The sequence below is a fragment of the Lutra lutra genome, chromosome 7 (genome assembly GCF_902655055.1).
Source record: "Lutra lutra chromosome 7, mLutLut1.2, whole genome shotgun sequence".
Classification (NCBI taxonomy): Eukaryota; Metazoa; Chordata; class Mammalia; order Carnivora; family Mustelidae; genus Lutra; species Lutra lutra.
This window is the reverse complement of record NC_062284.1, coordinates 127013033-127027185: the sequence shown is the minus strand read 5'-3', so window position 1 is coordinate 127027185 and position 14153 is coordinate 127013033. Positions and strand designations below refer to the sequence as shown.

At 35.8% G+C, this 14153-nt stretch overlaps 1 protein-coding gene across 11 annotated transcripts in view; it reads right to left on the bottom strand.

The window, feature by feature from the left end:
* Positions 1 to 14153, bottom strand: part of CEP128 (centrosomal protein 128) — a 404915-nt gene that overhangs the window by 239889 nt on the left and 150873 nt on the right. For all 11 annotated transcript variants that reach the window (XR_007128480.1, XM_047735544.1, XM_047735551.1 and 8 more), the window contains one exon: positions 11886 to 11945. Coding sequence is in view for 10 of the 11 variants with exons in the window: in XM_047735544.1 (XP_047591500.1) it covers positions 11886 to 11945 (60 nt within the window). In the remaining variant the exon portion in view is untranslated. The remainder of the gene's footprint in view (positions 1 to 11885; positions 11946 to 14153) is intronic.

Sequence of the window (14153 nt, the reverse complement as noted above, 5' to 3'; positions counted from 1 at the left end):
TTGACTTCTTCTTTGCCTATTCAGATGCCTTTTATTTCTTTTTGTTGTCTGATTGCTGTGGCTAGGACTTTTGGTACTATGTTGAATAGCAGTGGTGGTAGTGGACATCTCTGCCGTGTTCTTGACCTTAGGGGAAAAGATCTCACTTTTCCCCCACTGAGAGTGATACTCACTGTGAGAGTGATATCCAAGATGGCTTGGATGATAGTGAGGTATGTACCCTCTATCCCTACACTTTGAAGAGTTTTGATCAAGAAAGGTTGCTGTACTTTGACAAATGCTTTTTCAGCATCTATTGAGAGTATCATATGGTTCTTGTTCTTTCTTTTATTAATGTGTTTTATCACATTGATTAATTTGCAGATGTTAAACTAACCTTGCAGCCCAGGAAAAAATCCCATTTGGTCAGGGTGAATAATCCTTTCAATGTACTGTTGGATCCTACTGGCGAGGATTTTGGTGAGAATTTTTGCCTCCATGTTCATCAGGGATATTGGTCTGTAATTCTCTTTTTTGATGGGGTCTTTGTCTGGTTTTGGGATCAAGGTGATGCTGGACTCATAAAATGAGTTTTGGCACTTTTCTTCCAGTTCTATTTTTTGGAACAGTTTCAGAATAGGTATTAATTTTTCTTTAAATGTTTGGTAGAATTCCCCTGGGAAGCTGTCTGGCCCTGGGAGATTTTTGATGACTGCTTCAATCACCTTACTGATTATGAGTCTCTCTAGGTTCTCTATTTCTTCCTGGTTCAGTTGTGGTAGTTTATACGTCTCTAGGAATGCATCCATTTCTTCCAGATAGTCAAATTTACTGGCGTAGATTTGCTCATAATATGTTCTTATAATTGTTGTATTTGTTTGGTGTTGAGTTGTGATCTCTCCTCTTTCATTCATGGTTTTACTAATTTGGGTCCTTTCTCTTTTCTTTTTTATAAGTCTGGCCAGGGGTTTATCAATCTTATTCTTTCAAAGAACCAGCCTCTTGCTCTACCATTCTTTTTATTTCTATTTCATTGATTGCTGCTCTGATCTTTATTATTTCTCTTCTCCTGCTGGGTTTAGGCTTTCTTTGCTGTTCTTTCTCCAGCTCCTTTAGGTATAGGGTAAAGTTGTATATTTGAGACCTTTCTGGTTTCTTGAGAAAGGCTTGTATTGCTATATACTTTCCTCTCAGGAATGCCTTTACTGTGTCCCAAAGATTTTGAACAGTTGGGTTTTCATTTTCATTTGTTTCCATGAATTTTTTCAATTCTTCTTTAGTTTCCTAGTTGACCCACTCATTCTTCAGTAGGATGCTCTTTAGCCTCATGTATTTGAGTTCTTTCCAACTTTCCTCTTGTGACTTAGTTCTAGTTTCAGAGCATTGTAGTCTGAAAATATGCAGGGAGTGATCCCAATCTTTTGGTACCAATTGAGACCTGATATGTGACCCAGGATGTGATCTATTCTGGAGAATATTCCATGTGCACTAGAGAAGAATGTGTATTCTGTTACTTTGAGATGGGATGTTCTGAATATATCTGTGATATCGATCTGGTCCAGTGTGTTATTTAAAGCCTTTACTTCCTTGTTGATCTTTTGCTTAGATGATCTATCCATTTCAGTGAGGGGGTGTTAAAGTCCCCTACTATTATTGCATTGTTGTCAATGTGTTCTTTGGTTTTGTTATTGAAATGGCTTATTTAATGGGCTACTTCCATGTTAAGGGCATATATATTTAACACTGTTAGATCTTCTTGCTGGACAGACCCTTTAAGTATGATGTAGTGTCCTTTCTCATCTCTTATATAGTCTTTGGCTTAAAATCTAATTTATCGTTATAAGGATTACCAGCTTTCTTTTGATGCCCATTAGCATAATAAATGGTTTTCCACCCCCTCACTTTAAATCTGGAGGTGTCTTTGGGTCTAAAATGAGTTTCTTGCAGACAGCATATCGATGGGGTTTGTCTGTTTTGTTTGTTTGTTTGTTTTACCCATCCTGATACCCTGTGTCTTTTGATTGGAGCATTTAGCCCATTTACATTCAGGGTAAATATTGAAAAACACAAATTTAGTGCCATTGTATTTTCTGTAAGGTGACTGTTACTGTATATTGTCTCTGTTCCTCTCTGGTCTATTACAGCAATTCTACTTTTAAGTATATATTTATGAGAAATGAAAACATATGTTCATGAAAAACTTAAACTCAAATGTTTATATCAGCATTTTTCATGATATCTAAGAAATGGAAATAACCCAAAGGAACTTCAAGTGATTAATGGATGAATAAAATGGTAAATCCATATAGTGGACTATTATTTAGCAAGGAAGTGAAGTACTGATACATGCTACAATACTGATGAACCTTAAAAACATTCTGCTAAATGAAAGGAATCATCTATACAGGACCACATATTGTATGATTCCATTTATAGGAAATGTGCAGAACTGGCAAATCTATAGATATAGAAAGCAAATTAGGTGTTGACTAGGGCTGGGGGCGGTGGGTAAGTGGAATGGACAGATTTAGGAATTGATGGCTAAAGGGTCCACGTTTTCTTTTTGGGGCGATAAAATGTTCTAAAATTCATTGTGGTTATGGCTTCATACTTCTGTGAATATACTAAAAACTACTGAATGGTACACTCTAAATAGGGGAATTGTATGTTATATGAATTAGATCTCAATTCAGCTGGTATTTAACAAGAAAGAATGAAAGAAAGAAAGAAAAGAAACAAGCAACAAAGTTAAAATTAAACCTCCTTGCGGAGACGAGACCTAGCTTTAGTACCTGTTACATAATTTATAGGCCTCTACCTTATCTGATTGTCACTGGGTAAATACAGGAAGTCCCCAACTTAAGTTGAGCTGTGGAGTTCTGATTAAGATCGCAAAAATTTAATGAAGGCTGCTTCATTTCCCAACATCACTTTGAAATACTCATGCAAATATAAAGAGATAAAAAGCTCCCATAGGACAGGAAGCCAGGAAATGTAGTCAACTCTTTGCCAGATAAAAGGAGCACAGTCTACTACAACTTTTGTCTCCATAAAACACTGAGACAGAATACAGGGTGGCTGGTGAGGGTGAGTGATATACCACCACCCCCATCTAACCACAGAATGAGACACAAGAAAGTGAACTGGACTATTCTTTAGAAAGCTTGCCCTTTGCACAGAAGTGAAGCCCATACTGAAGGCTAGAACCCAAGAGACTGCTACCAGTAATCGAAACAAGAGAGAATAATAAGGAATGGACATGTGTATGTGTTTGAGATTTAAATGTTAGAGATAAAGGAGAGAAAGAAATCAGTATTAATGTTCAAGTTTCTAGCTTAAGAAACTGTGAAAGAGGAAACCTAGAAGCAAAGATTTAAGGGTTAAAAAGTCAACATCAGATTGTGATAAGCTGAAGTTGTTAGGACTAAGACACAGAAGTGTGAATGACTATTCGGATAAATAGATGTAAAGCTGGAGAGATACAGACTGAAGAATCAACAGCATGGAGGACATCCAAGGCATAGGAACAAATAAAACAGCCTCAAAGTGTCCATAGAAGAAAGAAGGAGAACGTCAAAGAGAGGAACAGAAGAGAAAACTAAAAATAAAGTTGAGAAGAAGAAATGGGAAAGGCACGAGGAAAATCTAAGAGTCTGGGGTGACAGAACCCCTAAGGAAGAAAATAAAATACTATAAGAATATGGATATACTTAAAGTGTCAACAACTGCCAAGAGGAAGTGGCCAGTATACTTGGCAATTAAAAAAATACACATCTATGTTCAAAACACCTGCAATTCAGCCCACTGAACTAGAACAGGACTGAAAATATGAACACCAAAATGTTTATGATGATTATGCCTACTAAAGAGAGAGGTACAAACAGGGAAATGAGGGTAAATACTCTACTTTCCACACTTCTATATTGTTAAAATCTTGAAAATTAGAATATGTTCAGTGTATTAGATACAAGTCATTAGGAAACTGATTCTAAAACATTACTACTTAAATCATTCATTAATTGATAGTAACCAGGCAAAAAATAAGTGGAGGTCTATGCTATTGCTGCCTGCTTCTGTGTTAAAACAACAATCTCAATCTATATATTGTACCTTTTGTTCACCTCAAACTTTACCAATCACTCAAGAAATATAAATAAACCAAAAAGCCCTAGTAATCATCATATTGTTATTATTGGCATGATAAAAGGGAAAGGTTAGATATATAGTTTCTGGAAAAGATATATTTTCAACCAAGTCTTTTTTGCTGCTTATTTGGCACCTTAAACACATACACATCTTTATCCTTGTATATTAAAGAATTTGCTGTACTAAATCCTCAAGATTGCTTTTAAGAATTTTAAATTATTCTTCAATTTAAAGCGCCTTGGGAATGGATGTGTGTTCATGTTTGTATGTGAGCATACACACTACAATTAATACAAAATTCTGCACACAGAGAGGACAGGACACATGCAATTAAATGAAAAATTAGATGCTGTTAAGTTCTTATAAAGAGGTAGCACCTTGCATTTAAGTAATAATACAGAAAAATAAAATATCTTGAAAACAAAAATATCCAAGACTTTTTTAGTATCATTATATTAAGAAAGTTTAATGAACATTCTAAAATAACACATTTAGGACCTGAATAAACTACTGATCTGGATTATAAAAAGACAACTGTGTTAATTTTGGCCATTCTAACTGGTGTAAAGTAGTATGTCAATGTGGTTTTGATTAGAAGGAAAGGAAAAGTGAATTGTGGTAAATCAGAGGGGGATATGAACCATGAGAGACTGTAAGTCTGAGAAACAAACTGAGGGTTTTGGAGGGGAGGGGAGTGGGGGGATTGGCGAGCCTGGTGGTGGGTATTGAGGACACGTATTGCATGGAGCACTGGGTGTGATGCATAAACAATGAATCTTGGAACATGAAAAAAATTAAATTAAAAAAAAAGATAACCGTGAAGAAAGGCTGGAAGGATCTTCCTTTTAATGTGATCATATCCATGGTTCTTCTCAGCCCCAACAGTTGCCTATCACATAAGAATGAAACCCTGATGTTATCAGGTCTTCTGATACCTCAAAAGGCAAACATATTCCATGCTTGAATTATGCAATTGAGTAATTTTTTAAAATGTTCACTACTAATTCTATTTTTTAAAACCAATGTAGTCCAAACAAAGTGAGTCCCTGGGAATCATCAGTTTCAATCCAGTTTAATCTGTTCTTGCCCAATGACTTAAATGCAAATTTAGGAAATAACCATACATTTCCCTTTTTTCAAAGATTTCTTACTTACTCCATCCCAATCTTTGGCCCATGCTCAGTACCATTGTAAAGGGCTGATAATGGAGGAACAACAAATCTGTTAAGTCATAACAATAATCCTACTGGTTCTGGTAAAAGCAAAAGAGTAACACACCCAAAAAATCTCTAAAATGAAGCATTCATCAGGTTTGATAATGTGCTATGGACTAATTGTGTCCCCCCTCAAGGTTGTATGTTGAAGTTTTAATCCTCAGTGTGATTGTATTTGGAGATCGTGCCTTTACGAAGGTAGGCAATAAAAGTTTAATGAGGTTACTACCAAAAAGAGGCCCTATTCCTATAGGACTGGAGTCCCTATAAGAGGAAGAGACACTGTGTCTTCTGACTCTCCCAATTCTTCCAGTAATACTCCCAACGCTCCCAAATGTCCCTCCCCCCACAGGAAAGTGGTTATCTACAAGCCAGGAAGAGGCCTCACCAAAAACTGACCCTGTCACCTAGATCTTGGATATCTACACTCCAGAACTGTGAGGAAAAAAAGTATCTGTTGTTAAAGCCACCCAGTTTGTGGTCTTTTATTATAGTGGCCTGAGCAGACTAATATAATATGACCTATGGCTTCAGTTTATTCCTATAAAGCCTTTATTCCATCACCAAACAAAATTTAAAAATGGGTGATAGTTAGATGCTTATTATGAACTGAATATGTAAGCAGAATATATTATTAATCTTACAAAACAAAATATCAACTTATGGAAATTTAATCAACCAATAGTCAATTATAAGAATCAGTGTTTGTTAGAGAAACACCCAACATCTTTCATTAAGTGTCTTAGAGAAACAGCTTGGAACACAGTATAGGAATAACTTTACCAATTCCAAATAATAATTAGCTGACAAGGCTATTAATCACAGTGCAAACACCATTCTATTAACCACTCACAAGAGCATCTTCAAGATTACATAATAGGCTCATTTATTTAACTACATCAACCACTGCTAAATAAACTAAAATATGAAAGAATTTCTAAATGAGGCATTTTGTTACCTTCATAGTTGACAGCTTACAATTAGGTGAGAATAAGTATCTAGTAAAACAATCAAAATGATCTTTTTTTTTTTTAAAGATTTCATTTATTTATTTGGCAGACAGAGATCACAAGTAGGCAGAGAGGCAGGCAGAGAGAGAGGAAGGGAAGCAGGCTTCCCGCTGAGCAGAGAGCCCTATGTGGCGCTGGATCCCAGGACCCTGGGATCGTGCCCTGAGCTGCAGGCAGAGGCTTTAACCCACTGAGCCACCCAGGCACCCAAAATGATCTTTTTAATGTGTAAGAATTCCCTAGTGAGATTTAGTGTAATAATATATACTAAAGTCATTAAGGAATGACTCAAAGCTAAAACCTAGGGAAACAGAAAATTCGAATAAAACAATCATAGCTGATAGAGTTAGCAATTATATTAAAGCCCATAATTTTGCTGCTTTTAACTACTATACTTCCTTTGCCAAAACTCAAGAAACAATTTTGAGAGGAAGTGTTTATAGAAGAACCAAAGGTAAAGGAAGAGAATGGCAATTCCTAAGAGTGTGCCAAGCCACCAAAATAAGAATTAAACCAGAATTACAAAATTCAAACCCAAAGAAATCTCAAAATATAATCCTTTTAGTAATACTCTCCATATTTCTACTAAGTTATGAATGCAATTCAAGAAGGAAAAAATATCTCCATAATAAGAGTACATATGTAAAAATACAAAATACTTTTTTTTCAATTAAACTGAATGTGTTCCTTGCATACGATCTAAAGTATCTTTCCTTCAAATGAATCAAGATAACCTGAGTTCTGCATTTAATTTGAGGTCTACACTGGAAGGATAAAATACTAGACGATTATTCACATCCTTCAACCAGAATTAAATACACTGGGTCTAATACTTCTCATACAATAACTTGTAAAAAAAAAATCTATACCATTAAAAAGACAATATGCATAAATGTAAGATTTATATTCAAATGTAGACTACACAAACAATGGAAAGAAACACTGGCATAGAATTCAGAGACCCAGGTTCTAAACACTTCTCAGTAACTAATTAGCTTTAGGTCCTCAGGTAAATCTCAGAATTCCCAGAGTCGTCTTCTCAAAGTTAAACTACATGATCTCCAAAGCTACTTCAGTTACAATATTCCAAAAATGGCAAGGAAAGGCAACACCTAGAACACATTATACCACTAAAAGTATGACTCTTTGGCATGATACCAAATAGAGAAATAAAGGAAATTTTAGAAGTGTGTTTATCCATATAATCTTTGAATTTTACAGTTCCAATCAAATGAAACAATATTTTAAAGTTAACAAATTTACAGAAATCTAATCTGCTTGCTATTTATTCTTTGGTGATATTCAAACTAAGGAAGTAATTTGAGTAGAAATCTGCAGTATTCCTAATATAATTACTCTTTATAAAATGTTTTATTGAGCATTTAGGTAGGTATTGTGGTAAGTATTCAAGATGCAATGAGGAACAGGTTGGACATGGGTCTTCCCTCATAGATCTTGCAGACTAAAGAAAGAGGAGGACAATAAAAGGGATGAAGGCGAAGAAGGAAGAGATCTTTACAGCCAAAGAAGCAAATACATTTACCTTTTTTGCCTCTTGAGGAAATACTTAGCACTGGACTCCCCAAATTAAATGTGCTCTTCTGTAAATAACAGAGCACTCAGGATGCACCTTGTGCTAAAGAGCTGTTTGACACCAGCTTTTCTTTTCTTCGCTAACATAAAATGATACCTTAAGATCTGGGGCCAACTGTGGATACTTTCTAGAATGATCATTCCATCCTAAGAGTGCCTGTCTGCTCTAGATTTGAAATTGGCCCACATTTTCTGGAAATGTCATTGCTACTTCTCATTTCTTTCCATTATTTCAACCTATACTCTGATCTCTGCCTCTGGCCCTGCTTCTCTTTGGGGCTTTCTGTCCAAATAGGACTTTCCAGATATCAATCCCAGTCCTGGAAACTCTTCCAATACTTCTTCTATCTTGCCTAACTAGGACTTTGTATGCCCATCTATTCAGAAACCAAACTTTGAGAAAGTATCTTCTAGCTTGTCTTGAAAATCCTAGACATCTCCTTCTCTATCACTCCATCTGATATAACATTAAACATCTCTTGCGTATTGTCACCAAAACATTTCTTCAGTCTGTCCCTTCCTCTGAATCTCTACAATGTCCTTAGTGTGTGGATTTTCACCCCAGAAACACTGGTCTCACCCAAAGACCTTTTGCCTGGTCTCCCTGCCTTTTATCTTCCCAGTTCTAACCCACCCTTCACATTACTATCAGAGTAATGCTTCTGAAATATGAATATGAGTAAATCAGTATCCTGTTCAAATCTCCTTTGGGGTTCCCCTCTAAATGCAGAACTGAACTTAACCTTTTAAATGGCATACAGTGCTCTTCTTTGTGGACCTATTCTCTACCTCCTTCTAGACCCTCATCCCTGCCATTCTCTACCTCACACTTTCATACTGTAGTGCTGCCAGATCCCTTGGGGTTTCTTGGTATTTATCACGCTATTTCTCTTCCATACCATTCCTATAATTGTTTACTCTGCACACATAGTATTTCCTCTTTATCTGGCCAGCTTTAAGATTCATCTTAGGGATCAGACACCATGACAGTTTCTGCATACCTGTATCACAGCTTTTATAGATAATACTGCAATTATCTATGTATCAGCTTTTCTAGAGGAAAAAATGTTCTTCAAGAGCACGGATCATGCCAAATTCATTATTATGCCCACAGGACGTAATATAGCATCTGGGACACAGTAGCTACTCAGTAAATTCTCTGTTAAACTGAACAAATTTGGCCTCTAAATACCTTGTTGGGATTTATGACAAAAACAAATTCCCCCAGGGAGATAAACCATAAGTGACTCTTAATCTCACAAAACAAACTGAGGGTTGATGGGGGGAGGGGGGTTGAGGGGGGTGGGGTTATGGACACTGGGGAGGGTATGTGCTATGGTGAGTGCTGTGAAGTGTGTAAACCTGGCAATTCACAGACCTGTACCCCTGAGGATAAAAATATATTATATGTTTATAAAAAATAAAATTAAAAAAAACCAAAACAAAAAAACAAATCCCCCATGTATGTGAACTGCTTGTCTCGTATTGGTTAATGACTATCTCAATCCTCTTCCTCCCTGTAATGTATTGTTCTTACCATTCTTGGTTTATCTTATCTGTGAGCCTGGCCCAACTCCTAGCTGGCCTTCATATTTATATTAGGCAACCAATCCCAACAAAGCAACAGTGACACTATCCTCACCCAATCCTCTACTTCTTCCAGGATTAACACTAACAGAAGAAATTCATTTGGCAGATTTATGAAAACAATTATGAAACGCCCTGAGAGGTCCTTCTCATACTGCAAAATGAAAGCATGGACTAGCAGAATAGCAATTCTACTTTCCATATAGTTTTTGTCCTCTGATTTCAGATCTTATCTTCAATACTTATAGAGCTGTCCAGTCATAGTTCATGGGAATTACAGTATTGCAGCCCATCAATAACCATCTTTCTAGTAAATAGAGTCAATTCCACCTTAGTCAGTTGGTCAGTGTGGTATTGCTTATCATGACCCTTTTACACTGTAGAGGAACACTTGTCTCATGCAGTATTAAAACTCGTCTGATCAGAAGTTCAATCCCATTAAATGATAAGGGAAAACTGCTCACTGGCTCCCAAATTAAAGAGCTATGATTAAGAGTCATCTCTGGCTCTCATAATTTAACTGAACAACAGCAGTGAAAGCTTTCTGTTCAGAAATGATAAAGATTTTAACTTAAAAGAAAATTCCAAGTACATTGCTCTTGTTGTCACAATTGAGGAGTCGGGAAAAAGAAAAAAAGAGAAATGCTTTTTTAATGCACAACAAAAGTTTCTAGCCCCAAATTTCTGAGACAGCAAAACATGTATTTCTAAATTTCTATGCAGGTGGCATAAATACAAGTTTGCATTTGGTTTTATCAAGATGGTTAGGAATGAACAGCATCACTGTACTTAATGTAGGAGGAAAATTTTACAAGGTTGGGTAAATTTCAATGGTCAATCATAATGCTGCTAGTTTCTTATTAAGAATTTTTTTTTTAAAAGGTTTCTTAAATGCACAGCAGGCCTTCAAAGGTGAACCCTGTCTTTCCCCACCACCTCCCACCTGTACCTTACTCATCAAGCTCAGGGCATTATCTGTGTTCACTCAGATATTCTCAACTTCTTGCCATTATTATACCTATAATTAGCTAACTAGAAAACTTCTGCATATTTTTTGTACAATCAAGTTTAAATATTGCATTTTTGCAGAAACCTTCTGTAACACACTGGTAGCATCACACCCCCCTAATCTCCTAGCACAGATGTCATACTCAGTTCTTCCTCTTTTTGTGTCTCCTTATCAATGTTTATATATTTCTATAACAATATGACACATCCTAAAGATTTTTAAAAATTTGTATACATTTCCATTTTCCTTATTAATTTCCATGGCTTGCTAACACTTATACCACTCATGTCTATACACAAAAAAGTACCCAGTCAATAAATCTTGGCTGAATGAAAATTTTAGACAGTAATACACACAATGGTAAGAATATTAACTGTGAGTCTAACATCCAATCCATTTTCCCATTCTTTATATGGCACTGGGAAAGGCACAAACCTTTTCTAAAACCTCACTTTCCTCATATTTTTAAATTAGAATATGGGACAAACTTAAAAGTTTCCCAAGTTGGACCACAATTGTTCAGGTTTACAGTACAGCTGGTTTTCTTACAGAATTTAAATTGGGATCAAAGACTTTTCACTTGAGCATCTTAAAGCTGAAAAACTAATTTAAGTGTCAATACTTAGATAAACAAACACCTACATTACATATGGTTGTGATTTTCTATATATTTTAGTGAAGGAATATCCAAGTTGACGCGATATATGAGAATAGCTGGTAACTATCCCATAATGCAGAAGAATCTTCTTGCTAAAATTAGCAAATTGTTTGACTTTATTTAGATTTGCTCACCTGCCATTTAAATTTAAATCATCAAGCCAAAGAACCACGGAGCAAGAAAGTTATCTTCAGAACATAAAGTTTACCCTTCCCATTTTGTAATTGAAGAAACAAGATATCCAGAGAAATGAAGGGATTTGTTTGAGCTGCAGGGAGATTTGGCAGGCTTTTGAGCTTACCTCTGGGAACTAAAATATATTAAGTATCTAAGTGTATGGAAATAAAGGTTTATATTTTTTCTATCTGCCCTGACCTTTATATACTTCCAAGACATTGCCTAGCCCAAGGAAAAGGCAGAAGAATTTGTCTGACAATCTAGTTTTGATATTTCAACAGTTTTTTCCTTCCTTTATTCTGTCATTCTGTGAACTATATTCTTATACAGTTAAACTAATTTTTAAATGTTAAACTAAAGGAATATGGACATTTCTTAAATACATGACAAGGATATCTTCCCCAAAACAGCTTTGAATGTTCTCTTCTATAACAAAATGTATGACTGGCCCAAATAGGATACCTTGAAAGTCATAAATATTATGGTAACTTTAGGACTTAAAGATAAATTACCTTGCTTTCTGCTAACCAGCGATGTGGGTCATAGTTAATATCAGGACTAGACGAAAAAACCTACAAAAAAAAAAAAAAAGAAATTGTCTATTAGAATTTTTTCTGAATTGAACTTACGTAAGTGAAATTCTTCACCATACCATCCAAAAGTTTAGTCCCTAAATTTAAAGGTTTAGAAAGAAAAAAGTTCAAGTACCCAACCAATTCCAAACCACTATTTATCTAGTATGTCTATGTATGTACACATGTATGTGTGCACATATGTATGCACTGACAGTAAATATTTACTTCAAATACAGACATGAATCCGCTCTCAAGTGTTCTCATTGCTAGAATCTCTGAAGGCTGATTCCACAGAGTTCTGGCAAGCAGCCTCAATTAAACCAGTGTACTTCATTTTTATTTACTTCTTTGCCTCAGTCTTGTTCCACGTAATATATTTCACAGTGGGTTAGATTTAATTACATGGAAACTTAATTCTTTGTCTCATTTATCCTTCTTTAATTTCATACTATGAGGGCCATTTTGTCTCATTAATGGTTGTATAGAACTGACAGAAACTAATCAACAAGACTTTGTGTAAACATTGCTTTATATTTCATGATGGTAACAAAATCCTACAATAAATAGGTCATCTATACCAGCTGCCTTGGTTTCCTTCAGACCAACTCATTTGTAAAATCCCTTGCCACTGGTTCTGCCTTATTACTAATGAAACAGTGCTCAAAGGTTTTCAATGACTTTATGATTGTAAACACAGAATTTTTTTCAGTTCCTACTTTCTTTGAAACAGGTGCTACCTGTGATATTTTTACAGTCTCCTCTGTAGAAATTTCCTGCTTAAAAATACCCTGTCCCTTTGCAAGAGACATCTATTCCTATTCTTTTTTTTTTTAAAGATTTTATTTATGTATTTGACAGACAGAGATCACAAGTAGGCAGAGAGGCAGGCAGAGAGAGAGGAGAAAGCAGGCTCCCTGCTGAGCAGAGAGCCTGATGTGGGGCTTGATCCCAGGACCCTGGGATCATGACCTGAGCCAAAGGCAGAGGCTTAACCCACTGAGCCACCCAGGCGCCCCACATCTATTCCTATTCTTAAATATTTCTATACATCCTGATGTGTGTGCTCATGACTCCCCTAAGGAATATCATTAGGTAATTCATTCAGACAGATGATGAATACGTAATGAACGTAATGATGCCAGCCATATGCCATAAACAAGAGTGCTGTATTCTCATATCCAACTTTTCTTTCCTCCACTTTTCTCACCATCCAAATCTCACCCCCAACTCTCATGTCTCCCTGACTTCAGTGTAATCCTGCTTCTAGTTCATAGTGTTTTCTTCCTCTTCAGACTCTGCATGTACTTGTCAATGACTGTCACTGATTATATGTTTTATTGTTCTTTTCCATTCATCTGTGTCATGGTTTCAATTAAAACATCAGTAACCAGAGATCAAGTGTTCAAGATTAAAGTCTAAAATAATTTGATAGGAGTATAAGTAATATTCATATTTGTGATTTCTTTTGCAAATTTATATATAGTTTAGTGTTTAAGAGAACAGCCTTGTCCACTTATAAGTAATGTGACTTAATTTCTCCAAGCTATAAAACAGGCAAACTGCCTCATAAGGCCAAAGTATAAATTAAATTAAATGAGGGTTAGCACAGCATCTGGCACATAGAACACCATTATTATTACTTACTGCATATAAAGAAGTCATCATCAGGAAATAGATTTCAAGGTCTATTGCGACAAGAGAACTATAACAACAATTTGTCATAAAAAGTTAAAAGAAACAGGGGAGCCTGGGTGGCTTAGTCAGTTAAGCTCAGGTCATGATCCAAGAGTCCTGGGGATGGAGCCCCAAGTTCAGCTCCCTGCCCAGCAGGGAGTCTACTTCCCCCTCCGCCCCACCCCTACCATTCATTCTTGCTCTCCCTCCCTCTCTTTCTCTCTCTCCCTAGAATAAACAAAATCTTTTTAAAAAGTTAAAAGAAAATCTATATATACATAAATATATAAATATATATGAATATATGACCAAAAAAAGATACTACATAATAATGATACCTAGCATTAGCTGAGTATTCACTAAGTGCAATATATTTCACTCCATAATATGCACCTTATATATCTTATTCTACTTTATCCTCAAAATAAGCCAACTTATAAATGGGACATGAATTCTTAGAGAGAAGAGAAATTGCATAACTTGTCCAAGGTCATACATTAGCAATATGGAGATGCAATTTCAGCCAACATC